The 26,278-nt window shown below is 42.4% G+C and overlaps 1 protein-coding gene across 2 annotated transcripts in view; it reads right to left on the bottom strand.

The window, feature by feature from the left end:
• The window catches only part of LOC115151997 (transmembrane protein 266), a 94,316-nt gene that overhangs the window by 60,350 nt on the left and 7,688 nt on the right, over positions 1 to 26,278 (bottom strand). Inside the window, exon 3 of one of the 2 annotated variants that reach the window (XM_029696415.1) lies at positions 6,870 to 7,064. The exons of the other annotated variant lie outside the window; for it this stretch is intronic. Within the exon in view, the coding sequence (XP_029552275.1) occupies positions 6,870 to 7,064 (195 nt within the window). The remainder of the gene's footprint in view (positions 1 to 6,869; positions 7,065 to 26,278) is intronic. 2 annotated transcript variants of the gene reach the window in all.

The following is a 26,278-nucleotide window of genomic DNA, read 5'->3' as shown; positions in this document are numbered from 1 at the left end:
TTAGCTAATCCAAGTTTTGCATTTTAAAATGCTAACTGATCATTAGAAAACCCTTTAGCAATTATGTTAGCACAGCTGAAAACTGTTGTGCTGATTAAAGAAGCAATAAAACTGGCCTTCTTTAGACTAGTTGAGTATCTGGAGCATCAGCAAAATGGCCAGAAACAAATAACTTTCTTCTGAAATTCATCAGTCTATTCTTGTTCTGAGAAATGTCTAGGCTATTCCATGTGAGAAATTGCCAAGAAACTGAAGATCTCATACAATGCTGTGTACTCCCTTCACAGAACAGCGCAAACCGGCTCTAACCAGACTAGAAAGAGGAGTGGGAGGCCCCAGTGCACAACTGAGCAAGAGGACAAGTACATTAGATTGTTTCTCAAACTAAACAGACGCCTCACAAGTCCACAACTGGCAGCTTCATTCAATTGTACCCACAAAACACCAGTCTCAACGTCAGTGATGAGGCAACTCCGGGATGCTGGCCGCCTTTTGAATGGCAGTGTATATTTTTTTCTCCCCAATTTCATGGTATCCACAGCCCAAATTATGGAATTTCTTGTGGAAGAATGGGTGTTGCATCACTCCAATAGAGTTTCAGACGCGCACTGAAGCTGTTCTGGCGGCTCGTGGTGGCCCATCGCCCTATTAAGACACTTTATGTTGGTGTTTCCTTTATTTAGAAACTGCCATGCAGTACTGAGAGAGTCTACCAGAACAAATAACTTATTTTGTTCAAAACTCCTAATCCCCAAAATGGGAGAACTAAACAATATTTATATTTTGGAGGATGTGGGAATGGTCCGTGGACACTTAAGGGACAGTTATGGCAAATGTGTTCCATTTGGTGATCTCATGAAGGACAGGAAACACACATAACTGTATCTCTTAAAGTGTACATTTCTCAGCTGTCAGGTTTACATCTAAATATTGTGAAACGTATCTGATTAAACATGAAACTATTTGTGAAAAGATATAATATTTATTTATTTATGTAATGCACGTCGTAAGGATTGGACCAAGGTGCAGCGGATAAAGTGCTCATCTTCTTAATTTATTAGAAATAACACTTAAACAAAAGAAACAAACAACGAAACAGTCCCATAAAGTGCACAGACTATACAGGAAATAACCACCCACAAAACACAAGTGAAACAAACCTCAACTAAATATGGCCTCCAATTAGAGACAACGACAACCAGCTGCCTCTAATTGGAGGTCCTACCAAAAACCCAACATAGAAAACTAGATTTAAACAGAACCTACACCAAAACACACAAAACAAACACCCCCTGCCACGCCTTGACCGAACTACAATGACAAATAACCCCTTTTACTGGTCAGGACGTGACAATATATTTGTTTATTTCACCTTTATTTAACCAGGTAGGCAAGTTGAGAACAAGTTCTCATTTACAATTGTGACCTGGCCAAGATAAAGAAAAGCAGTTTGACACATACAACACAGAGTTACACATGGAGTAAAACAAACATACAGTCAATAATACAGTAGAAAAATAAGTCTATATACAATGTGAGCAAATGAGGTGAGATAAGGGAGGTAAAGGCAAAAAAAGGCCATAGTGGCGAAGTACATACAATATAGCAAGTAAAACACTGGAATGGTAGATTTGTAGTGGAAGAAAGTACAAAGTAGAAATAGAAATAATGGGGTGCAAAGGAGCAAAATAAATAAATACAGTAGGGGAAGTGGTAGTTGTTTGGGCTAAATTATAGATGGGCTATGTACAGGTGCAGTAATCTGTGAGCTGCTCTGACAGCTGGTGCTTAAAGCTAGTGAGGGAGATAAGTGTTTCCAGTTTCAGAGATTTTTGTAGTTCGTTCCAGTCATTGGCAGCAGAGAACAGGAAGGAGAGGCGGCCGAAGGAGGAATTGGCTTTGGGGGTGACCAGTGAGATATACCTGCTGGAGCGCGTGCTACAGGTGGGTGCTGCTATGGTGACCAGCGAGCTGAGATAAGGGGGGACTTTACCTAGCAGGGTCTTGTAGATGACCTGGATCCAGTGGGTTCGGCGATGAGTATGAAGCGAGGGCCATCCAACGAGAGTGTACAGGTCGCAGTGGTGGGTAGTATATGGGGCTTTGGTGACAAAACAGATGGCACTGTGATAGACTGCATTCAATTTATTGAGTAGGGTATTGGAGGCTATTTTGTAAATGACATCGACATAATGTGATGCTAACCTTCTAAATGAGAGTATAGGTTTTCATATAAAGTTAACCAAATCAATGGCCACGCCCACGTGAGCATGGACATTACGTCGGCGTCATGGACCGCCCTTTTCTCTGAAGTGTATAAAACCCACTCCTGAAGAAATTCACACCAGACTAGAAAACATGCAGCTGACGCTTCATGTGGAATTGTTTAAACTACAACTCTGCCAAAGAGAACCACAGTAACCACGTCTCGAATGGCTAAGAAGTCAGAGAACGCCGGGACAGAGTCCCCACATTAGAATGGCTATAATTCTATAGGCCACGGAGACCTAAGAGCTGTAGTTTGTCTACATAGCTGGAAATGGTTAAACTCTGAGTCTATCGATCACTACAGAATAAGAGCAAATCTTAGACGCATAATTACTAGTCTGCAGCTAGAAATTACGTAAGTCTAGCACGAGAATACTGTCAACCGCCGAAGCCGCTATTATATAAGAACATTTCCGAATGGTACTCTGAAGTATCCATTCTAGCCACCTACAACCACAAAAGACATTGGGACTTCTGGGAAAGTTTCCCAGAGACTCTGATGAACTCTAAAGGATGATTGAGGATTCCAACAGAGAAGACAACAAAGACATACGGGCGTAAATATATAAATTGCAATTATTCTCGAATGAGTGGCCGTTCATGTGCAAAGGATTAGCATTTCAATTACTATAATTATAGACTGTGTGTAGTGAATCCATGTTGTCTTTCCCGCTCTTTCTCAGTCCCCACCCCTTTCCTTTGTCTACCAAGCCGTCATATCGGCTTAGCCCACTAGGGACTTTTCTATCATTGTTAGTAACCAATATCTACTGTTTGTTTTGGCTAGGGTTCGTGCAGATATCCAAGGGTTTGCGACGTTCAGAAATGAGAATTGAGGTAATAATAATTCATCATTCATTGATCAGATATTAAAATATCTGAATAGTTATATTCTGAAAATTATAACTTTGTAATCTTAACATTTTCTGTGGTGCCCCGACTTCCTAGTTAATTAATGTTTACATAATTAGTTTAAAATAACATTTCTAACAGTCTTCACATTTAATGATAGTCACAGACACAACAGAGGCATGCCCACATTCGGCAAATGGAGCCATTTCCCACTAATCTTTGGCGGGCAGCTTTGTTAATTAATGGGAGTATGGGAGCAGGCAGGGTGAAGGTCCCTCCTCTCTCTCTCTCTCTCTCCTTCAGTCACAGTGACAGGTTGACCCAGATTAACCATCTGTCATTGCTGCGATGCATCACACTTCACACATTGGCCCCGTTGAAATCAGAGGCATATGCTGCTGTTCCTGCTGCTGTTGGTGGATTGGGGCTGGAGGCTGGTCTGGCAGATGATATACCGAGTGAGGGTTGTGGGCCCTGGGTTGGCAGCTCAGAGAGGAGCCCTGGCCCCTGGCACAGCTCTGGAGAGGCCTGGAGGTTCTCTGGAGGGACCTGGACTCAACTAAGTCTGGATCTGAAGTGTCAACCCACAAGGAAGGTCACTAGGAGGACGTCACCCTAATTCACCTTAATGCTGCAGCTTCACATCTTGACCAACAGATCACACTATACATAGTCCGGTTACACTCATAAACCGTTAAAGTGTGTAAGAAAGTGTTTGAAACAACCCTTTTTACAATATGTCTTATAACCAATGAAAGGCTTGGATATGTCTTTCTATGCTCCAATTAAGGTTGAAATGCCACAACCCTGTGACGATGCTGGCGGATTTTCAGAAGCTGAACGTCATAACATGACAAAAGCATATGACAGGTTAATCAGAAGGGGTGAATAAGGTGATAAGAGTGGAAAGCAACACGCCCCATCACCGTAGTCTCTAGCATGTTCTGGGCAAGAAGGTAGCTCCATGAAGAAGTCTATTAATAAATCCAGAGCTCATCACTGCTCTGAATCTGCTAGTACTGCATGTGCCCCCTGTTGTCCGCAAGAACATCCACCTCCTACATAATCGCCCACGTCTGCTGTTAGAGATCCATGTGCAGCAGCTCGCTACAATGCAAAACCTACCACATGCACTATAAGACTCTCTTCTGTTTCACAGCTATACAGAGCACAACAAAGGGAAGTCCTCTTTAAAGCCTTCCCACTGAGCAAAAACTAAATCAACATTGCTTCCATGTAATTTCAACCCCCCCAAAATCGATGTGATTACGTTAAATCTACTTGGAAAACGGATGGTAAACCCAGGGCTGATGGTAAACCCATTCAGCTAAGCAACTGACATTATAGTATGCTATTGATTACCTGATGAAAGACCCATATATGAAGACCCATATTTGGTCATGTGGACCAATTACAGTCTGTTTGTGTCAGCTTTAAAACAACGTTTATTTATTCTCTGGAATGTCTGTCAGGTTTGGTTTAGTAGAACTAAGAAGCTAATCTGATATGGACATCTAAGAACAAAAATGAGGCAGCATCAGGAAAACAATAATCCAATGTGACTTTGAGCGTTACATAATCAGTTACGGTGTTCATGCCAAATACTGACCATGACATAAGGGTCTACATTTAGAGAAAGCACTTCATTATACATTGCAGAGCTTGCCTATAAATGTATTAAGACAAGGTTGAGAGGATGTTAAGGAACATAATGTGCGTAAGGGTAGGGATAACAATGCTTTATAAATAATCAGAATGTACACTCAGTTAGTCATTAGGGCGTCTGACTATTTCAATGAGTCTAATGAATGACAATGTGCAATATCAACTTAGCTCTGTCATTCCTCTAATGCTACAGACATAACAGACATAACAGAGTAAACAAGAAATTGTGACGTGGCTGCATATTTCTCTGTTTTCACGAATGCTTCCAACGGATGGAAACATGAGCCCACAGTGAAACTCAGATGACGAGTAGGCCTTGGAATGCCTGTGGTTTGGAAATCTGGAATTCCAATCTAAAAAGTTGAATGAACATGCCATACTTCCAGCTTCACTGGCACCACCGCCTATTCTGATTATTATGATGGCGCTACGGGGCTAAATAATATTTCCCAGGCTTGGAGGGAAATATCATTCCAATTAAGAAAATCATTCCAATCCCTTTCATCAAAACAAATAGCTATTTAGCCAGAGACTTTACCAGAAAAGTCTGACTTCTAAAATCCCTTAGAGATGCACCTTAGCATCCCATGACTTTTCCACATCGCTGTGTTCTTTCTCATGGTGTGACAGAGTTTCATATGGACACGTTCTCCTGAGAGTGCCCAAAGTGATGGCAGCGCTGCCAGCTCCTGCACTCTGTGGCCTGGGTGTGTGGCGTGGGACTGGGGACCATCTGTCCCCCCTTGGTTCCCACAGAGCCCTGGGCCGGACCAGGTCCCAGCCGGGCGTGGTTATGTCAGCTGACAGAGCAGGCATTGAATGACGTGGTGGGCGGATGCTCTAATTAAGTTCATGGTGTTTGTCTACTTTCTCTGCACAGACGAGAGCACCCAACGGCCTGTGAGTCACGCATCCTGAGAGGACTGGCAGAATAAGAGGGGGTGTGTCCTGTACACACTCAGCTTGCAGCGCAGTGATAGGGCCATGTGAGAAACACCCAACCAGGACGAGCAGGATCTATGGGCAGAGACAACACACCCAACAACACAGCCACCAGCGCCTGACATTTCAGGAACAATGTGACGCTAACAACACTGTTTGTTTTGAGCCAAAAGTGCACGTTGAAGGGAGGAATCTTTTTATAACAGAGAAATGATGTCACTGAGACAAATAGTGTATGCTCACTGGCATGTCAGTTAATACCTTGACGATGCAAGGATGACACTGAAGTATTCACAGACACATACTGTATCCTCAAACTATCCTACACCACAATGAGAGGTGAATGTGAGTGATTCAATGGCATGTCAGGTATCATTATGATGAGCTGAACTAGCATGATAGAGAATGAAAGCAGACATTTTCTCTGTCATGGTAGGTTATGGATTGTGCTTAGTTCTATGTCAGTTATTGTAATTGTACAATTATCAAAAACACACGGGAAATGTTTTAGGTACAATCTCTGTAATAGCATCCTTTTGGTTGAACATTTCATGGCAAACAAATGCCTATTGAATAATTAGGCACCAATTCAGATGACTGGAATGACACATTTTCAGTCAAGAAACATTGCTTTTCTTGTTTTAGATGGTGACATTGTCTTTATTCTATTTTTGCTTAACCACTAGGCTACAGCAGCATGTATAACATATTCCTAGTACGCTTAAGCAAATGTTCTGCACATTCCATCTCTGTACAAGATCCTCACACTCAAGTCTTTCCTGTAATCTATCAAATGTGTGCAATGCATCATAGTGCATACTGTGGCTACAGAGTTTGTCTACAGGGCTCTGGGGGCCCCCATAGCAATATGTGTAGTATAGCAGGAAATTAGCTTTAAAACAGCACATTTTTCTCTTTGACCCATGGCAAAATGTGAAGGTTAGCTGTCTTTCCAGTTACGTATCTATGGCTGTGTAAGAATGATCTCACCTGAGAAAGAAGCCATCGAACAAAGATGAATATACAGTAAGACTGCATTATACACAAAAATCGACTGAGCATAGCTTGGACTAATCCAGGTCCAGGCTGATGGTTAGGCCTACACAGATACACAGAGGGGACGGGTCTCTGTGTCCACCTACCCCTCTCTGTTGTCCTCTTCGTCCAGGTTGGAGATGAGCTGGGAACCGGCCAGGGAGATGTCCAGTGCGGCCAGAGGCAGGTCTCTGTAAGTAAAGCTGCCTAGCTGGACCGGATTTTGACACTGGTTGTCCTCCTCCACCTGCTGGGAGATCACCTCCAGCTCTGAGGCTCTGGCCTGGGCCTGGGGAGGGGCCCTGGAGGACACAACGTACGTAACACCATGGACACTCTGTTAGTAGTAGTGGAGGGCCTAGGACTCACACATTCAACTAAACAAATGAATCTTCTCTCACAATCTAATGGTAAAGTACTTCAGAGTTTGGTCTTTTACTGATCAACAAAACAGTTACAAAAGGCAAGGGACAATATCTATTAGAACCCATTTTTCAGAGATACAGGTATGTAGGGACAATAATACATTACAGCCTACATAATGGAAACAAATGATGGGTTACACAAACTGTACTTCATCAAATGGTGAATCAGATACAACATCCACAACAATGGTCTTTTCTCTTAAGAGCCTGACCTGAATAAGAAAGTGAGATAGTGAAACCTGATTATCTAAATGTAAACGTCAGCATATCGCTATACACTACAGCAGTGCTTCCCAAACTTGTTATAGTCCCGTACCCCTTCAAACATTCAACCTCCAGCTGCGTACCCACTCTAGCACCAGGGTCATTGAACTCTCAAATGTTGTTTTTTGCCATCATTGCAAGCCTGCCACATACACACTATACGAAACATTTATTAATCATAAGATTGAGTGTGAGTTTTTGTCACAACCAGGCTCGTGGGAAGTGACAAAGAGCTCTTATAGGACCAGGGCACAAATAATAATATAATAATAATCAATAATTTTGCTCTTTATTTAGCCATCTTACATATAAAACCTTATTTGTTCATCAAAAAATTTGAATAACTCACCACAGGTTAATGAGAAGGTTGTGCTTGAAAGGATGCACATAACTCTGCAATGTTGGGTTGTATTGGAGAGAGTCTCAGTCTTAAATCATTTTCCACACACAGTCTGTGCCTCTGTATTTAGTTTTCATGCTAGTGAGGGCCGAGAATCCACTCTCACATAGGTACGTGGTTGCAAAGGGCATCAGTGTCTTAAAAGCGCGATTTGCCAAGGCAAGAAACTCTGAGCGCAGCCCTGTCCATAAATCAGGCAGTGGCTTCTGATTAAATTCAATTTTCACAGAACCGCTTGTTGCAATTTCACTCAGGCTCTCTTGTTCAGATATCAGTAAGTGGACTGAAGGCAGGGCATGATCGGGATAATGAATCCAGTTGTTTGTGTCATCCATTTCGGGAAAGTACCTGCGTAATTGTGCACCCAGCTCACTCAGGCGCTTCGCTATATCACATTTGACATTGTCCGTAAGCTTGAGTTCATTTGCACACCAAAAAATCATACAATGATGGAAAGACCTGTGTGTTGTCCTTGTTAACAGACAGAAAAGAGCTCAAACTTCTTAATCATAGCCTCAATTTTGTCCCGCACATTGAATATAGTTGCGGAGAGTCCCTGTAATCCTAGATTCAGATCATTCAGGCAAGAAAAAACATCACCCAGATAGGCCAGTCGTGTGAGAAACTCATCATCACGCAAGCCATCAGACAAGTGAAAACTATGGTCAGTACTTCCGGTCCGGAGCGAGCAGTCGCACTTCGCTTCACTCCACAGGTAATATTACACTTCTTTACATTACAACGGTTTGGTTTGTTTGATCTGAGCAATTTTTTCTTAGCTATCAAAGATAATTGTGTAGTTTAGAGTAATTCGAGTAATTATCGAGGCCAGCTATTTTTTCGTCCTCCTAACGTAGTCAACACTGCTAGCTGCTAGCTAGTCAACACCGCTAGCTAGCCAACCGTTACCGACTAGTAGCGCTGTAGATACTAATACATTACAACGGAACGATTTGACTAGTGCAGTGTTAGCTAGCTAGCTACATAGCTGTCTTTGTCATAGCTTGATAATTGTGTAGTTTAGTAATTATCGAGGTTAGCTAGGTTAGCTAGCCAGCTATTTCCGTCCCCCGCGACGCCATTGTTCCATACCTAGCCATACCTAGCCAACTATTACCGACGAGCAGCATTGTAGAAACTAAATACATTACAAAGGAACGTCTTGATTAGTGTTATGTTATGTTAGCTAGCTACAAAGTTGCTTTTGTATAATAGCCAACCTCTACCGACTAGCAGCACTGTAGAAACTATTACATTACAACGGAACGACTTGACTAGTGCAGTGTTAGCTAGCTAGCTACATAGCTGTCTTTGTCATAGCTTGATAATTGTGTAGTTTAGTAATTATCGAGGTTAGCTAGGTTAGCTAGCCAGCTATTTCCGTCCCCCGCGACGCCATTGTTCCATACCCAGCCAACTATTACCGACGAGCAGCATTGTAGAAACTAAATACATTACAAAGGAACGTCTTGATTAGTGTTATGTTATGCTAGCTAGCTACAAAGTTGCTTTTGTATAATAGCCAACCTCTACCGACTAGCAGCACTGTAGAAACTATTACATTACAACGGAACGACTTGATTAGTGTAGCGTTGTGTTAGTTAGCTAGCATTTTCGTCATTTTAGTCAATAAGATTTTCGCAACGTAAGCTTAACTTTCTGAACATTCGAGACATGTAGTCCACTTGTCATTCCAATCTCCTTTGCATTAGCGTAGCCTCTTCTGTAGCTTGTCAACTATGTGTCTGTCTATCCCTGTTCTCTCCCCTCTGCACAGGCCATACAAACGCTTCACACCGCGTGGCCGCTGCCACTCTAACCTGGTGGTCCCAGCGCGCACGACCCACGTGGAGTTCCAGGTCTCCGGCAGCCTCTGGAACTGCCGGTCTGCGGCCAACAAGGCTGAGTTCATCTCAGCCTATGCTACCCTCCAGTCCCTAGACTTCCTGGCGCTGACGGAAAAAATGGATTACCACAGATAACACTGCTACTCCTACTGTTCTCTCCTCGTCTGCCTACGTGTTCTCGCATACCCCTAGAGCATCGAGCCAGCGGGGTGGTGGCACTGGAATCCTCATCTCTCCCAAGTGGACATTCTCTCTTTCTCCCCTGACCCATCTGTCTATCTCCTCATTTGAATTCCATGCTGTCACAGTTACCAGCCCTTTCAAGCTTAACATCCTTATCATTTATCGCCCTCCAGGTTCCCTTGGAGAGTTCATCAATGAGCTTGATGCCTTGATAAGTTCCTTCCCTGAGGATGGCTCACCTCTCACAGTTCTGGGTGACTTTAACCTCCCCACGTCTACCTTTGACTCATTCCTCTCTGCCTCCTTCTTTCCACTCCTCGCCTCTTTTGACCTCACCCTCTCACCTTCCCCCCCTACTCACAAGGCAGGCAATACGCTTGACCTCATCTTTACTAGATGCTGTTCTTCCACTAATCTCATTGCAACTCCTCTCCAAGTCTCCGACCACTACCTTGTATCCTTTTCCCTCTCGCTCTCATCCAACACTTCTCACTCTGCCCCTACTCGGATGGTATTGCGCCGTCCCAACCTTCGCTCTCTCTCTCCCGCTACTCTCTCCTCTTCCATCCTATCATCTCTTCCCTCTGCTCAAACCTTCTCCAACCTATCTCCTGATTCTGCCTCCTCAACCCTCCTCTCCTCCCTTTCTGCATCCTTTGATTTTCTCTGTCCCCTATCCTCCAGGCCGGCTCGGTCCTCCACTCCTGCGCCGTGGCTCGACGACTCACTGCGAGCTCACAGAACAGGGCTCCGGGCAGCCGAGCGGAAATGGAGGAAAACTCGCCTCACTGCGGACCTGGCATCCTTTCACGCCCTCCTCTCTACATTTTCCTCTTCTGTCTCTGCTGCTAAAGCCACTTTCTACCACTCTAAATTCCAAGCATCTGCCTCTAACCCTAGGAAGCTCTTTGCTACCTTCTTCTCCCTCCTGAATCCTCCTCCCCCTCCCCCCCTCCTCTCTCTCTGCGGATGACTTCGTCAACCATTTTGAAAAGAAGGCTGATGACATCCGATCCTCGTTTGCTAAGCCAAACGACACCGCTGGTCCTGCTCACACTGCCCTACCCTGTGCTTTGACCTCTTTCTCCCCTCTCTCTCCAGATGAAATCTCGCGTCTCGTGACGGCCGGCCGCCCAACAACCTGCCCACTTGACCCTATCCCCTCCTCTCTTCTCCAGACCATTTCCGGAGACCTTCTCACCTTGCTCATCAACTCATCCTTGACCGCTGGCTACGTCCCTTCCGTCTTCAAGAGAGCGAGAGTTGCACCCCTTCTGAAAAAACCTACACTCGATCCCTCCGATATCAACAACTACAGACCAGTATCCCTTCTTTCTTTTCTCTCCAAAACTCTTGAACGTGCCGTCCTTGGCCAGCTCTCCTGCTATCTCTCTCAGAATGACCTTCTTGATCCTAATCAGTCAGGTTTCAAGACTGGGCATTCAACTGAGACTGCTCTTTTCTGTGTCACGGAGGCTCTCCGCACTGCTAAAGCTAACTCTCTCTCCTCTGCTCTCATCCTTCTAGACCTATCTGCTGCCTTTGATACTGTGAACCATCAGATCCTCCTCTCCACCCTCTCCGAGCTGGGCATCTCCGGCGCGGCCCACGCTTGGATTGCGTCCTACCTGACAGGTCGCTCCTACCAGGTGGCGTGGCGAGAATCTGTCTCCGCACCACGTGCTCTCACCACTGGTGTCCCCCAGGGCTCTGTTCTAGGCCCTCTCCTATTCTCACTATACACCAAGTCACTTGGCTCGGTCATATCCTCACATGGTCTCTCCTATCATTGCTACGCAGACGACACACAATTAATCTTCTCCTTTCCCCCTTCTGATAACCAGGTGGCGAATCGCATCTCTGCATGTCTGGCAGACATATCAGTGTGGATGACGGCTCACCACCTCAAGCTGAACCTCGGCAAGACGGAGCTGCTCTTCCTCCCGGGGAAGGACTGCCCGTTCCATGATCTCACCATCACGGTTGACAACTCCCTTGTGTCCTCCTCCCAGAGTGCTAAGAACCTTGGCGTGACCCTGGACAACACCCTGTCGTTCTCCACTAACATCAAGGCGGTGACCCGATCCTGTAGGTTCATGCTCTACAACATTCGCAGAGTACGACCCTGCCTCACACAGGAAGCGGCGCAGGTCCTAGTCCAGGCACTTGTCATCTCCCGTCTGGATTACTGCAACTCGCTGTTGGCTGGGCTCCCTGCCTGTGCCATTAAACCCCTACAATTCATCCAGAACGCCGCAGCCCGTCTGGTGTTCAACCTTCCCAAGTTCTCTCACGTCACCCCGCTCCTCCGCTCTCTCCACTGGCTTCCAGTTGAAGCTCGCATCCGCTACAAGTCCACGGTGCTTGCCTACGGAGCTGTGAGGGGAACGGCACCTTCGTACCTTCAGGCTCTGATCAGGCCCTACACCCAAACAAGGGCACTGCGTTCATCCACCTCTGGCCTGCTCGCCTCCCTACCTCTGAGGAAGCACAGTTCCCACTCAGCCCAGGCAAAACTGTTCGCTGCTCTGGCACCCCAATGGTGGAACAAGCTCCCTCACGACGCCAGGACAGCGGAGTCAATCACCACCTTCCGGAGACACCTGAAACCCCACCTCTTTAAGGAATACCTAGGATAGGATAAAGTAATCCTTCTAACCCCCCCCCCCCAAAAGATTTAGATGCACTATTGTAAAGTGGTTGTTCCACTGGATATCATAAGGTGAATGCACCGATTTGTAAGTCGCTCTGGATAAGAGCATCTGCTAAATGACTTAAATGTAAATGTAAATGAAACTTTAAGCTCATCTCTCAATTTATAACCATGTTGTAAAAGCGTTAGATGGTCGCTGCCCATATCATTGCATAATGCATATAATACACGATAGTTCAGGGGCCTTGCTTTAACAAAGTTAACCATTTTCACTGTGGTGTCCAAAACGTCTTTCAAGCTGTCTGGCATTCCCTTGGCAGCAAGAGCCTCTCGGTGAATGCTGCAGTGTACCCAAGTGTCGTCGGGAGCAACTGCTTGCACACGTGTTACCACTCCACTATGACTCCCTGTCATGGCTTCAGCACAGATGTCAGCACAGATACCAACACAGCTTGACCACCAAAGTCCATTTGATGTCACAAAGCTATCCAGTACTTTAAAATATCCTCTCATGTTTTCCTGGTTTACAGTGGTTTACAGAAGAGGATGTCTCCCTTAATTGACCCTCCATAAATGTAACGGACATTGTCGTGTCTTTGGCTATGCCGGATTAAGTGATATGACATGCTATTCTATAAAATCCTTTCTCTGTAATTAATATTACCTGATTAAGCTAATCATGTAAATGTAATTAACCAGAAAGTCAGGGCACCACGAAAGAGTGTTAATAGAGCTGTTATCTTCCGAATAAACTCTTAAAGACCTAGTAATATTTTACATCAATAGCAGTCAATATTAATCGTCACCTTATTTCAGTCTCATCTGAACATCATAGAATTTTTCACGAACCCTCGCTAACAAGTTGAATCAGCAATACAAACTTTGGTTTAATTATTTATTTACTAAATGCCTAACTAATCACACAGAATTAAATATACACAGAATGGATCATACATTGATTACTAATTATGTCCTACAAGAAAACGTCCCTGGGGGACGGAACCTGTATGACGGCTGGTTACACAAAGAGAGGGGGTTAGGCTTGAATGAAAGAGCGGGAGGACTGAAGAACAAAGTAAGAAGCTATGCTATCGTAAATACAGAATCTTATGCATTCTAAATAACCGCCAATTTGGAAAAGTTAAATGCAATAAATATTTACTCTGAGCTGCGCTTCGGTAGGTTGGTTGTAGATACTGGCCGTGTTGCCCAACAGAGATCTTCCTTGTCCCTTTAAGAGTGTCTCTGGTGGTAAACTGGGTACTTGGCAGTGTCATAGACTGACATAACCTGACCAGGTGAATCATGGTGAACCTGTTAAATCCACTTCAATCAGTGTAGATGAAGGGGAGGAGACAGGTTAAAGAAATATTTTTAATCCTTGAGACAATTGATACATGGATTGCGTATGTGTGTCATTCAGAGGGTGAAAGGGCAAGACAACATTTTTAAGTGCCATTGAATTGGGTATGGTAGTAGGTGCCAGGTGCACCGGTTTGAGTGTGTCAAGAACTGCAATGCTGATTCGTTTTTCATGCTCAACAGTTTCCTGTGTGTATCAAGAATGGTCCACCACCCTCAGGACATCCAGCCAACTTGACAACTGTGAGACGCATTGGAGTCAACATGTGCCAGCATCCCTGTGGAATGCTTTCGACACCTTGCAGTCCATGCCCCAACTAATTGAGGCTGTTCTGAGGGCAAAAGGGGGGGCAACTCAATATTAGGAAGGTGTCCTAATGTTTTGTACAGTCAGTGAATATGAAAAAGACAACAGAAAAATAACATTTATAACTGGCTTAGTTTGCCTTGATTAGTGAGATCTGAGAGATTTGAAGCACATTTACTTTCTGGAATCGTAATATTACTTTTACAAACTAACTGGAATGGGTTTTGTGAGAACATGAAATCGCAGTGCTTTTCTGTTTGACAGAAATATGCATTTGCTTGCAGGGACAGCAATCTAATTTTCTCTTATTTCATTTTCCACACTAAAACCCGAGTGTGAGTAGGACCCTGATCCCCTCTCCAGCTCAGCCAGTAAAAGACGAGGAGAGGTCAAACCAAGAACAGAAGACTGCCCAGCGCAGCCCATTTGAAGACATCAATAACCCCAGAGCTTAACAAGGAAGGAGGGCATTGATTACAAGCCAGAGAGGACAAAACCCATTGTGCCTGTAGATAGTTGGGGACTAACAGCCTGGTGATATGTGGAGGTTAAATAGTGGACCACACTTTGTCAGCATCAGATCAGTGTGTGCAGATAGACAAAGAGACAGACAGAAAAATAGACAGAGACACACCTCCCTGTGAAATGTTAATGTAGTCAGCCCTGGAAAGGAAAACATCCCCTGCTCTCCACTGACCTATGACTATCTCTACCTAACGTACTGTACATGCTTACTTCAAAGGTTGCTTTCTTATCTGCATAGGTACCCACAATAATTTCAGACACAGTGTCTGAAAAGGTGGTGTAATAGTACTGCTAGAAACACATTATTGTACATCTTTGTATTTCAGTGTAGTTCACTACAGCACAGCACCCCCCCCCCCCCCCCGTCTGTGATATAATGCTGTAGCTTACACGTGGCTACTGGATGTGGTTGGCTCAAGGAAGAATGCCCCCACACGCCTCACATGCTCAACAATAGCCAGTGCATTCCAACATTATTTGTACACTTGGCACCTCTTCTTGCTAGCCGCAACAAGGATGCTAATCAGTCATGACAGACACAAACTGTTCACTGAATCAAAATCACATTTCCAAACAATCATAGACGAGGCCAGGGTCCATTATGTGCAGAGACAGTGGCCGCTTCAGTGGCTTGTTGCCATCCTGGGGAAGGGGTGGCTGGCTGCACATTGGAATTCTGCTCCATTCCATCATGGAAACAGGCAAGGGAAGGGAAGCCAGCGCGCCAAAGGCTGGAAATCTTCTCAAAGCATGCAATATTAGCAAACGCCACAAGGAACCTTAAAGGTTAACATAGGGCACTCAATGCTCAGGGAGATCTGCTGCTCACAGTCACACCATGTTAATAACACTGTACACAGGGACCAGATAACCTTAGTTTAAAGAACAAAGTGCAATGCATATGTTCTAATGTAAGTATCCTGTGACAGATATAATGTAGGTAATACAGGAAGAAATATTCTACATGTACTTTTTTGCAACTTTCGTCAAATTGTACTTGCAATTAAAATTACATTTGGACATTCTGTATTTTCTGAAATGGTTTTAATAGTTGCTTTGTCTTTTTGAGTCGGACCCTCTCCTTCTGGAATGTAATCACTGCCAAGGATTGACTCCCTCAGAATAAAAGGCATCCATGGCTCTGCCCCCAGTATTTCTACACCGCTGGGCCATAAATCCCCACATGACGACCAATAGAAATATAAAAATAAATACCCTGCTGAGACTTTAAGCTGCCAGGTTCAACTCATTCCCTCTGAAGGAGGACATTTTAATACAGCTTGTCAAGACAAAAAAGTCAAGCACAAAGATTTTGAAAATATGAAAGGTTCAGAGTATGGATTCAGAGTAGGGATGATAAATTACACAAATGCATTGGCTAATTTAATGATTAATATAGTTGATTGCGTCTCATGTCAGAATCTGGAGCAATTACAACTATTTACTGTAGAAACAAAAGGACATATACTATACTGACTTACAGTGTAGTATAACCATGAAGGGACTTGCCTTACAATGTTGATCAAATATGTAAAATTACATTAAATTAAAACTTTTAGAACACTTACTCATTCAAGGGGTTTTCTTTATTTTGACTATTTTCTACATTGTAGAATAATAGTGAAGACATCAAAACTACAATGTAGAAAATAGTACAAATAAAAGAAACCCTTGAAGGAGTAGGTGTTCTAAAACGTTTAACTGGTAGTGTATATTACAAGAAAGTGAACCAAAGACAAGATTAAATAAACTATTAGGGGAATAAATAGGTACCCTCAATTTCTTGTACAAAAAAAATTCCTTGTCCTCTATATAGGACCTTCCTATTGGGAACAGATAGTTTAGTAGACTGCAGTCTGCTGTAGGAGAGGTGCTCAACGTGCATCCATCCTCATCCTCTCAAATACTGAAACCTCAACAGAATATAAAACTGAATTAAATCTATCACTGAATACTGAAATACACTACCGTTCAAAAATTTGGGGTCACTTAGACATGTCCTTGTTTTTGAAAGAAAAGCAATTTTTTTGTACATTAAAATAACATCAAATTGATCAGAAATACAGCGTAGACATTGTTAATGTTGTAAATGACTATTGTAGCTGGAAAAGGCTATCATTTTTTTAATGGAATATCTACATAGGTGTACAGAGGCCCATTATCAGCAACCATCACTTCTGTGTTCCAATGGCACATTGTGTTAGCTAATCCAAGTCTATCATTTTAAAAGGCAAATTGATCACTAGAAAACCCTTTTGCCATTTTTTTAGCATAGCTGAAAACTGTTGTGCTAATTAAAGAAGCAATAAAACTAGCATTTGTGGGTTTGATTACAGGCTCGCAATGGCCAGAAACAAAGCACTTTCTTCTGAAACTCGTTTTTCTATTCTTGTTCTGAGAAATGAAGGCTATTCCATGCGAGAAATTGCCAAGAAACTGAAGATCTGAAGTACAATGCTGTGTACTCCTCCCTTCACAGAACAGTGCAAACTGGCTCTAACCAGAATAGAAAGAGGAGTGTGAGGCCCCAGTGCACAAGTATATTAGAGTGTCTAGTTTTAGAAACAGACGCCTCACAAGTCCTCAACTGGCAGCGTCATTAAATAGTACCCGCAAAACACCAGTCTCAACGCCAACAGTGAAGAGGCGACTCCGGAATGCTGGCCTTTTAGGCAGAGTTCAATTTCATGTAGAAATACACACTCTGTGTAACAGTTTAGCTTCCGTCCCTCTCCTCGCCCCACCCTGGGCTTGAACCAGGGACCCTCTGCACACATCAACAACTGACACCCACGAAGCATCGTTACCCATCGCGCCACAAAAGCCGCGGCCCTTGTAGAGCAAGGGGAACAACTACTTCAGGTCGCAGAGCGAGTGACGTCACCCAACTAACTAGCTATTTCACATCGGTTTCATCTGCACACCAAAAAGATACAGCTATTCATTTGGAAGCACTAATGAAATGCAGACTAATGCAATCTTGTGTAAGAAAGAGGTGAATAAAAACTGCAATCCTACTGGAAAGTGTTTTAAAATAGGAATAGTGTAATTATACAGTGTTATTTTGTTCAGAATATTCACCAAAATCTAATTCTACCTATTTTCTGCACTCAATATAACTGCCCAATGACCTCCTCTGACATTCCTCTTCTGAACAAATATTTTCCCATGAACCACATTTTGTGAATAAACCAATAACTCCCATTTGCTCATAGAGTATTATGATTATTTCCGTGCTCTCGCTGTAAAATGAAGCCATCCATTTCAGTCACTTCATAGGATTACAAAGTTCTGCTTCAGCATAGCGTCATGTTATGTAGAGGGCATCCGTATCATTGTCATTCTGATCGCTCACCACCACACTGTTTCTGCTGTCTACAACCCTGTCACACTCTCTCCCAATAAGCATGTAAGCCTGGTTGCTTGTTCCTCAATGCAAAGCAATTCAGTGCTCTGATACCATCAGGAAAGCCTGACCAACATGCCAAATCATTGACTTGAATACAAGCCAAAGTTTCAACCACCACCCCTGACTCCATTGATGCGGGCCGTTGATATGCCAGCGTATTTGTCAAATCTGATATTTTAGGTTATCACTAAAGTAATGAAAAAGCTATATGCTCGTCTTTGCCTTACATGTGTGTGTGGGGGGCATTTTCCCCAACTTCATCCTGAATATTATGAGCGTTAACAAACAGACTGAGGACGTTTGTGACATTGAATGAGCATGCTATCTCAAAGAGATTGATTTCATTATAAGGGTAAATATGATAAAGCTAATTCCTCCTGTACCATCCCATGGACAGCTCTACCAGCAGATAGATGTTTGTATAGAGAGATGAGAAGATGTGTGTGTGCAGGGATAGGGATATAATGTCGGGCTCAGCAAAAGCCTCAGTCAGACCTCCACTGCCAGCTGCTTCACAGAGCAGTGAAGCAACAAGCTTTCACATTGACAGTATACAACAGTACAGTCAATAGTGAGCAATTGTATTAATAATAATAATAATCATTATAGTCGTGCATTGGTTGAAACTCAAGGTTAAATTCAAATCTCCCTACCATCATATCTAAGCCAATATGACACCAATGTCGATAGAAATTGACAACTCAACTTTATTGGAGGTACACAACACACTCCACGCCTCTCGTCATGATCTGTCGGGCCTTTTACCACTGTAATGAATTTTTGACAGGGTTGTTAGCATTAGGGTCGTCAGATAATTGTTTGATCAAACCTAGCTCATTCAACTGAAATGTGTCTTCCGCATTTAACCTATCCTCTGAATCTCTGAATCAGAGAGGTGTGGGGGGCTGCCACAATCGACATCCACAACTTCGGGGCCCGGGGAACAATGGGTTAACTGCCTTGCTCAGGGACAGAACAGATTTTTACCTCGGGGATTCGATCCCAATGCTCTAACCACTAGGCTACCTGCCGTCCCCAAACGAGGCTACAACATCCATAAGGTGACCATTAGACTTTGTTCAGTCCATTTTGACTGAACAAGTTTGTGGCTGCAATAGTTTTTATTAAATTCACAATTTATCACTTTCACATACACATTTCAACGACGTGCTACCTCTTTTGCAGCATTTCTGATCTTTTCAGCTGAATCTCAGAGTTCTAAATCGATCGAGCAACTCGGTTGCTGCGCAACAGTAGCAGCTAGCTAGTAGAACACTAGTAGCTAGCTAGTTAAAACCAGTTGGATGAGAAGCAAAAGGAAAGTAGCTAGCTAGCTAGGTATATTTTGCTATGGACGATTTTTCATATGGCTGAAGACAGTCATCTGTGTAAACTGCTGACCTGGACACTTGCATGTAATCAGAGCATAAACAAATAAGCTAGCGAATGTCCTTTGCTGCTATTATAGCCAGTTCGATACATCAAACTGTGGGAAAACTGCCACTGCTAATTTATAATACATGCACACACCAGACAGATGCATCGCTGTAAGAAGATGCAGAGCAAATTCTAGCCCTCACCTTCTGCATTAATTCAGTATGCTCACTCCTCTGTTAATGCAATGTTGTCATTATAATTCAAATATGTGCTGACTGATCAACACAGTGTGAAGTTACTTTTCAATGTGTTCCCGAAAACCTGAAGTCGCCATCCATAACTAAAAAGTAGCAGGGGTGTGGGTTGCACATGAAGCATCCAGGTAAAACATCAGAATGATAATTCCTTGCTGTGTGACCTGTGTGCAGTCAAAAGAAAAAGCTATGCTTGCTAACTTGGTTATCTATGTGATCTATGTGAAACTGTTTTAGACAAAACATTTTTTTACCAAGCAAGAGAAATAAACGTTCAATCAGTACTGAGTGAATGAACAGCAAAAACATTTTGGAACGAAATCGAGCTGTCATCAAATGACTGTCAATTTAAATAGAGGGTCAAGTTGAAGCATCTATAACAGGGTTCGTAGCTTAACAGTTAGCGTCACTGACCTGGGATATGAAGTTCCTGAGTTTGCCTACCGGAGGGGATATTTTGACCATTCTCTTTTGTGTACAGTTTTTGACACCCCCCTCCCTTTTGCGACACACACACATGCACACACGGAGTGTGCTTCTTTTCATTTATTAGGTGTCTCTTAAAAGAGCCCTTTGAGTTTGTTCGGCAGGGAGTGGCAAGGGACAGGGAGTGGAGAGACCAGGGCCTGGTTTCCTGATGGTGATGAAACTTAGGCTTACGAGTGTTTTAAAGATGTATCTTTCTTACAACAGCTGAAAATGTAACATGCGTTTCCTAGAGAGAACGGTCGCTAAGTGTGTTGTTATAGCATGTGTTGATACTGATAGAATAAAAAGGAAGCATTGCTCTCGGATCAGATTTCTCCATTCAAATCTTTCCTTAACATTAGAATTATTTCACAATACTGATGACGGATCAGCTCCTAGATTGATATTACCACCCACGGCTGCAGATATTGAGGAGGTTATTCAAATTTGTACCCAACAAAAATGCACTAAATCCCTGATTTGGCACATCATTGTGCACATGTTAGGCCACACATCATGAGAAAAAAGAAGAAACCCGCACACTGCTCTTGATAGTATCACTGCTCTTTAATAAGCTTTATGTATCGGCCTCACAACCTTCGTCAGAGCTTTGCCGATACGTAAGCTTATTAAAGAACAGTGATACTATCAAGAGAAGTATGCGGGTTTCTTCATTTTATTCAACTGGTACCACACACCTGCAAAAAATATAGATCTGATTTGCGAGTGCATTTTGCATTTTGAGGCTACACATCATGAAATATGTTGAGACAAATTACAGACAGTACTTACAAGCAGAAAAATATAACTCAATTGATTGACCATGAAAGGTATTTCAATATGATTGAAATCGGCCTATAGCTTACTGTTTATAATTTAATGCAATCATATTGGTTTTCATTTGAAGCATATTTTTATACTGTCACGCCCTGATCTGTTTCACCTGTTCCTGTGATTGTCTCCACCCCTTCCAGGTGTCGCTTATTTCCCCCAGTGTATTTATCCCTGTGTTTCCTGTCTCTCTGTGCCAGTTCGTCTTGTGTGTTTAGTCAAGTCAACCAGCGTGTTTTTTCCCCCCATACTCCTTTATGCTATTCTCTTTTTCTAGTCTTCCCGGTTTGGACCCTTGCCTGTTTCTGGACTCTGTACCCACCTGCCTGACCATTCTGCCTGCCTTGACCACGAGCCTGTTTGCCACTCTGTACCTCCTGGACTCTGATCTGGTTTTGACCTTTTTTGCCTGTCCATGACCATTCTCTTGCCTACCCCTTTGGATTATTAAACATTGTAAGACTCCAACCATCTGCCTTGTGCCTTGATATATACGTTGCGTGTTTGTATCAATTGCAAAGACATAAGGCAACTTTGTATTTGTAGCCAACTTTGTTCTGAAGTTATTGCAGTCACAGAGAGATGGATAAACCATGTGATTATATGTTTAGCGGAGATCTGTGTATAAAGTGACACGGGAGGGCAAAAAAGCATCTTACGACGCACTTATCTGTTCTACGAGTGGTCTGAGGCAGCTGTTAGATTACGAGCACTTTCAATTGCAATTTTAATAACAATGTTTTTGTGAAACAGCTCTGAGATTTAATGATGCCACTATGAAGGTTCTAAAGATAAAATTAGCCTTAAGATGTTCTTGGAAAATGTGGACCAGCTCTCAAACTCTGCTCCCATCTGTTTTCATATTTATACTGCCATTTATAAATGTGGGGAATGAATGTGTGCTCTTTTGCAGGAGTTGGGACAGCTGTGTACAGTATTATTAAGAACATGCAGCTAAAGGATTTAGAGCACCTATCCAATGTCAAGTGTTTTGTGTCTAATGAGTTTGTATTTTAAAGCTGTTTCTCAGCTGTTTCATTTGTCACAATGTTTGTATAAGGAGTTCCCAAAATTGCTATTTACGTGCCACAAAGTTATGCAGGCTTTAATGTTCAAGCCCACTGCTACCACACCTGTAATCTCTCGTTGACAGATTCTCGTGAACAGATGAAACGGTGAGAATCTGTGAAGGCCCACATGGAAATATGTGATTACGAGCAGCAGTAGTTCATGGTTTGGGGTTTTCATCATTGATTATTTGGACGAATCAAGATTGGGCGAAGGTGGTGCTTAAAATGGTGTGATTTTCAAAACATGTGCGTAGTATAAATGGTTTCCACTAGATTCCACAGCCACAAAGTTAAAAAAGGCTGTAATGTAAAAATGTATTAAAACAAAAACGTGCTATTTGGCCATGTCAAACACTGATGAAATTAGGTGAAGGGAGGGGTTTGGCCGAGAGTTTCCGTTTGCGAGGGAGCAGACTTCACTTCCTTTCTTTGCACAAAGGTAAATGGCATTCCCCCCCAGAAGTAAAACAGGAAATGACAAACTTATGCGAGAGAATTTTCCTTCAGGGAAACCGAGAATTCTAGTACTCAGCTGTTCATCAAGACCTTGAATAGTAGAATCAGCTGTGTCAGAACAAGAAAGCGTGCATAACCATGTAGCTCTTCAAGAGCAATTGTGACCATCCTTGAATTGTATGTATAAATGTTATTATATCTGATGAATGTACGTTTGATTGTACATTTTTATATTTTGGAATAACTTATTTTTTTACAGGTAATGTAGTACTAGGCCTTTCTTCAGTAAACTTTAAAGTACATTTTCAGGTAAATAGTTAATGGGTACATGTTGATTATTTGTGTACTTTCCAGGGGCTTTCTCGATTGTCTTAAAAGAGATAAGAGGAAAACATGTCCAGTTTACTCAATATTTGTCATTACTGTGTACTTTAACTTTACTTTTATTGCTGTGTTTTGCCATATTATAATGTTGTATGATCACCTTCTGATGTAAAAACAATGGAAATTAAAAACAAAAACAATGTTTTAAGTGAGAAGTAGGCATTGGTCTGAAGTCGAAAAAGAATAAGAAAGGAAATTCAAATGAGCACCACAATGCGTACTTCAACTATGCTCTACCAATGATTTCCAGCACAAAGCTTTGACCTACTACAGTAGCTATGTTGGTCTATTGTATTTCCAACAATATGTAAGCAGGTTGCTGAGGGTTCAAATCTTCGCAAACAGCCTAATTCATACTCTTCAGAGGGATAAAGGACTTTACATTGTCCTGCTATTAAAATTATCTGTCTATATATATATATATATATATATATATATATATATATATATATATATATACAATTTATTTGAAAAGTATTCAGACCCCTTGGCTTTTTCCACATTTTGTTACATTACAGCCTTATTCTAAACTTGATCAAATACATTGTTCTCCTCATCAGTCTATACACAATACCCCATAATGACAAAGCGAAAACAGCTTTTTAGACATTTTTGCAAATGTTTTAAAAATAAAAAAAATTATTTACATAAGTATTCAGACCCTTTGCTATGAGAATCGATCGATCATCCTTGAGATGTTTCTACAACTTAATTGGAGTCCACCTGTGGTAAATTAAATTGATTTGACATGATTTGGAAAGGGTCACACCTGTGTATACAGTGCCTTGCAAAAGTATTCACCCCCTTGGCATTGTTCCTATTTTGTTGCATTACAACCTGTAATTGAAATTGATTTCTATTTGGATTTCATGTAATGGACATACACAAAATAGTCCAAATTGGTGAAGTGAAATGAAAAACATTACTTGTTTCAAATAATTCTAAAAAAAATTAAAATAGAAAAGTGGTGTGTGCATATGTATTCACCCCCTTTGCTATGAAGCCCCTAAATAAGATCTGGTGCAACCAATTACCTTCAGAAGTCACATAATTAGTTAAATAAAGTCCACCTGTGTGCAATCTAAGTGTCACTGATCTCAGTTTATATACACCTGTTCTGAAAGGCCACAAAGTCTGCAACACCACTAAGCAAGGGGCACCACCAAGCAAGCGGCACCATGAAGACCAAGGAGCTCTCCAAACAGGTCAGAAACTTTGAACATCCCACGGAGAACCATTAAATCCATTATTAAAAAATGTAAAGAATGTAGCACCACAGCAAACCTGCCAAGAGAGGACCGCCCACCAAAACTCAAGGACCAGGCAAGGAGGGCATTAATCAGAGAGGCAACAAAGAGACCAAAGATAACCCTGAAGGAGCTGCAAAGCTCCGCAGCGGAGATTGGAGTATGTGTCCATAGGACCACTTAATGCTGTACACTCCACAGAGTTGGGCTTTACAGAAGAGTGGCCAGAAACAAGCCATTGCTTAAGAAAAAAATAAGCAAACACGTTTGGTGTTCGCCAAAAGGCATGTGGGAGACTCCCCAAACATACGGAAGAAGGTACTCTGGTTAGATGAGACTAAAATGTAGCTTTTTGGCCATCAAGAAAAAGGCTATGTCTGGCGCAACCCCAACACCTCTCATCACCCCGAGAACACCATCTCCACAGTGTCTTATTTCTTGTTTGTTTCACCCCCCAAAAATATTTTGCATCTTCAAAGTGGTAGACATGTTATGCAAATTAAATGATGCAAACCCCCAAGAAATCTATTTTAATTCCAGGTTGTAAGTCAACAAAATAGAAAAAATGCCAAGGGGGTGAATACTTTCGCAAGCGACTGTATAAGGTCCCACAAATAGTGAATGTCAGAGCAAAAACCAAGCCATGAGGTTGAAAGAATTGTCTGTAGAGCTCCGAGACAGGATTGTGTCGAGGCACAGATCTGGGGAAGGGTACCAGAAAATGTCTGCAGAATTGAAGGTCCCCAAGGACACAGTGGGCTCCATCATTCTTAAATGGAAGACGTTTGGAAAGACAAAGACTTCCTAGAGCCAAGATTGAAGACTTTGGCCTGAATGACAAGTGTCACGTCTGGAGGAAACCTGGCACAATCCCTATGGTGAAGCATGGTAGTGGCAGCATCATGTTGTGGGCATATTTTTCAGCGGCAGGGACTGGGAGACTAGTCTGGATCGATGGAAAGATGAACGGAGCAAAGTACAGAGAGATCCTTGATGAAAACCTGCTCCAGAGCTCTCAGGACCTCAGACTGGGGTGAAGATTCACCTTCCAACAGGACAACGACCCTAAGCACACAGCCAAGACAACACAGGAGTGGCTTTGGGACAAGCTACTCCTTCGGGACAAGCCACTCCTGAACATAGCTGTGCAGTGACGCTCCCCATCCAACCTGACAGAGCTTGAGAGGATCTGCAGAGAAGAATTGGAGAAACTCCCCAAATACAGGTGTGCCAAGCAATCACTGCCAAAGGTGCTTCAACAAAGTACTGAGTAAAGGGTCTGAATACTTATGTAAATGTGATATTTCCGGGTTTAAAAAAAAATCTATTGAATAAAATTCTAAAAACCTGTTTTTGCTTTGTCATTATGGGATCTTGTGTGTAGATTGATGAGAAAAAATATATATTGAATCCATTTTAGAATAAGGTTGTAACGTAACAAAATCAATGGGTTCTGAATACTTTCTGAATATACTGTATGTGGTTTATGGGAAAATATTTGTTCAGAAGAGGATTGTCAGAGGAGGTCATTGGGCAGTTAAATTGAGTGCAGACAATAGGTAGAATTCGATTTTGGTGCATTTTCTGAACAAAATAACACTGTATAATTACACTATTCCTATTTTAAAACACTTTCCAGTAGGATTGCAGTTTTTATTCACCCCTTTCTTACACAAGATTGCATTAGTCTGCATTTCATTAGTGCTTCCAAATGAACAGCTGTATATTTTTGGTGTGCAGAGGGTGTATTTCTACATGAAATTGAACAACCTCTGTAAAAACAATTTTACTGAATTACACTACCGTTCAAAAGTTTGGGGTCACTTAGAAATGTCCTTGTCTTCCATGAAAACATACATGAAATGAGTTGCAAAAATGAAAAAATATTGTCAAGATGTTGACAAGATTATAAATAATGATTTTAAATTGAAATAATAATTGTGTCCTTCAAACCTTGCTTTTGTCAAAAAATCCTCCATTTGCAGCAGTTACAGCCTTGCAGACCTTTGGCATTCTAGTTGTCAATTTGTTGAGGTAATCTGAAGAGATTTCAC

Source organism: Salmo trutta, chromosome 17 (assembly GCF_901001165.1).
Source record: "Salmo trutta chromosome 17, fSalTru1.1, whole genome shotgun sequence".
Classification (NCBI taxonomy): Eukaryota; Metazoa; Chordata; class Actinopteri; order Salmoniformes; family Salmonidae; genus Salmo; species Salmo trutta.
The sequence above is the reverse complement of the archived record's forward strand: the minus strand, read 5'-3'. Positions and strand labels throughout refer to the sequence as shown.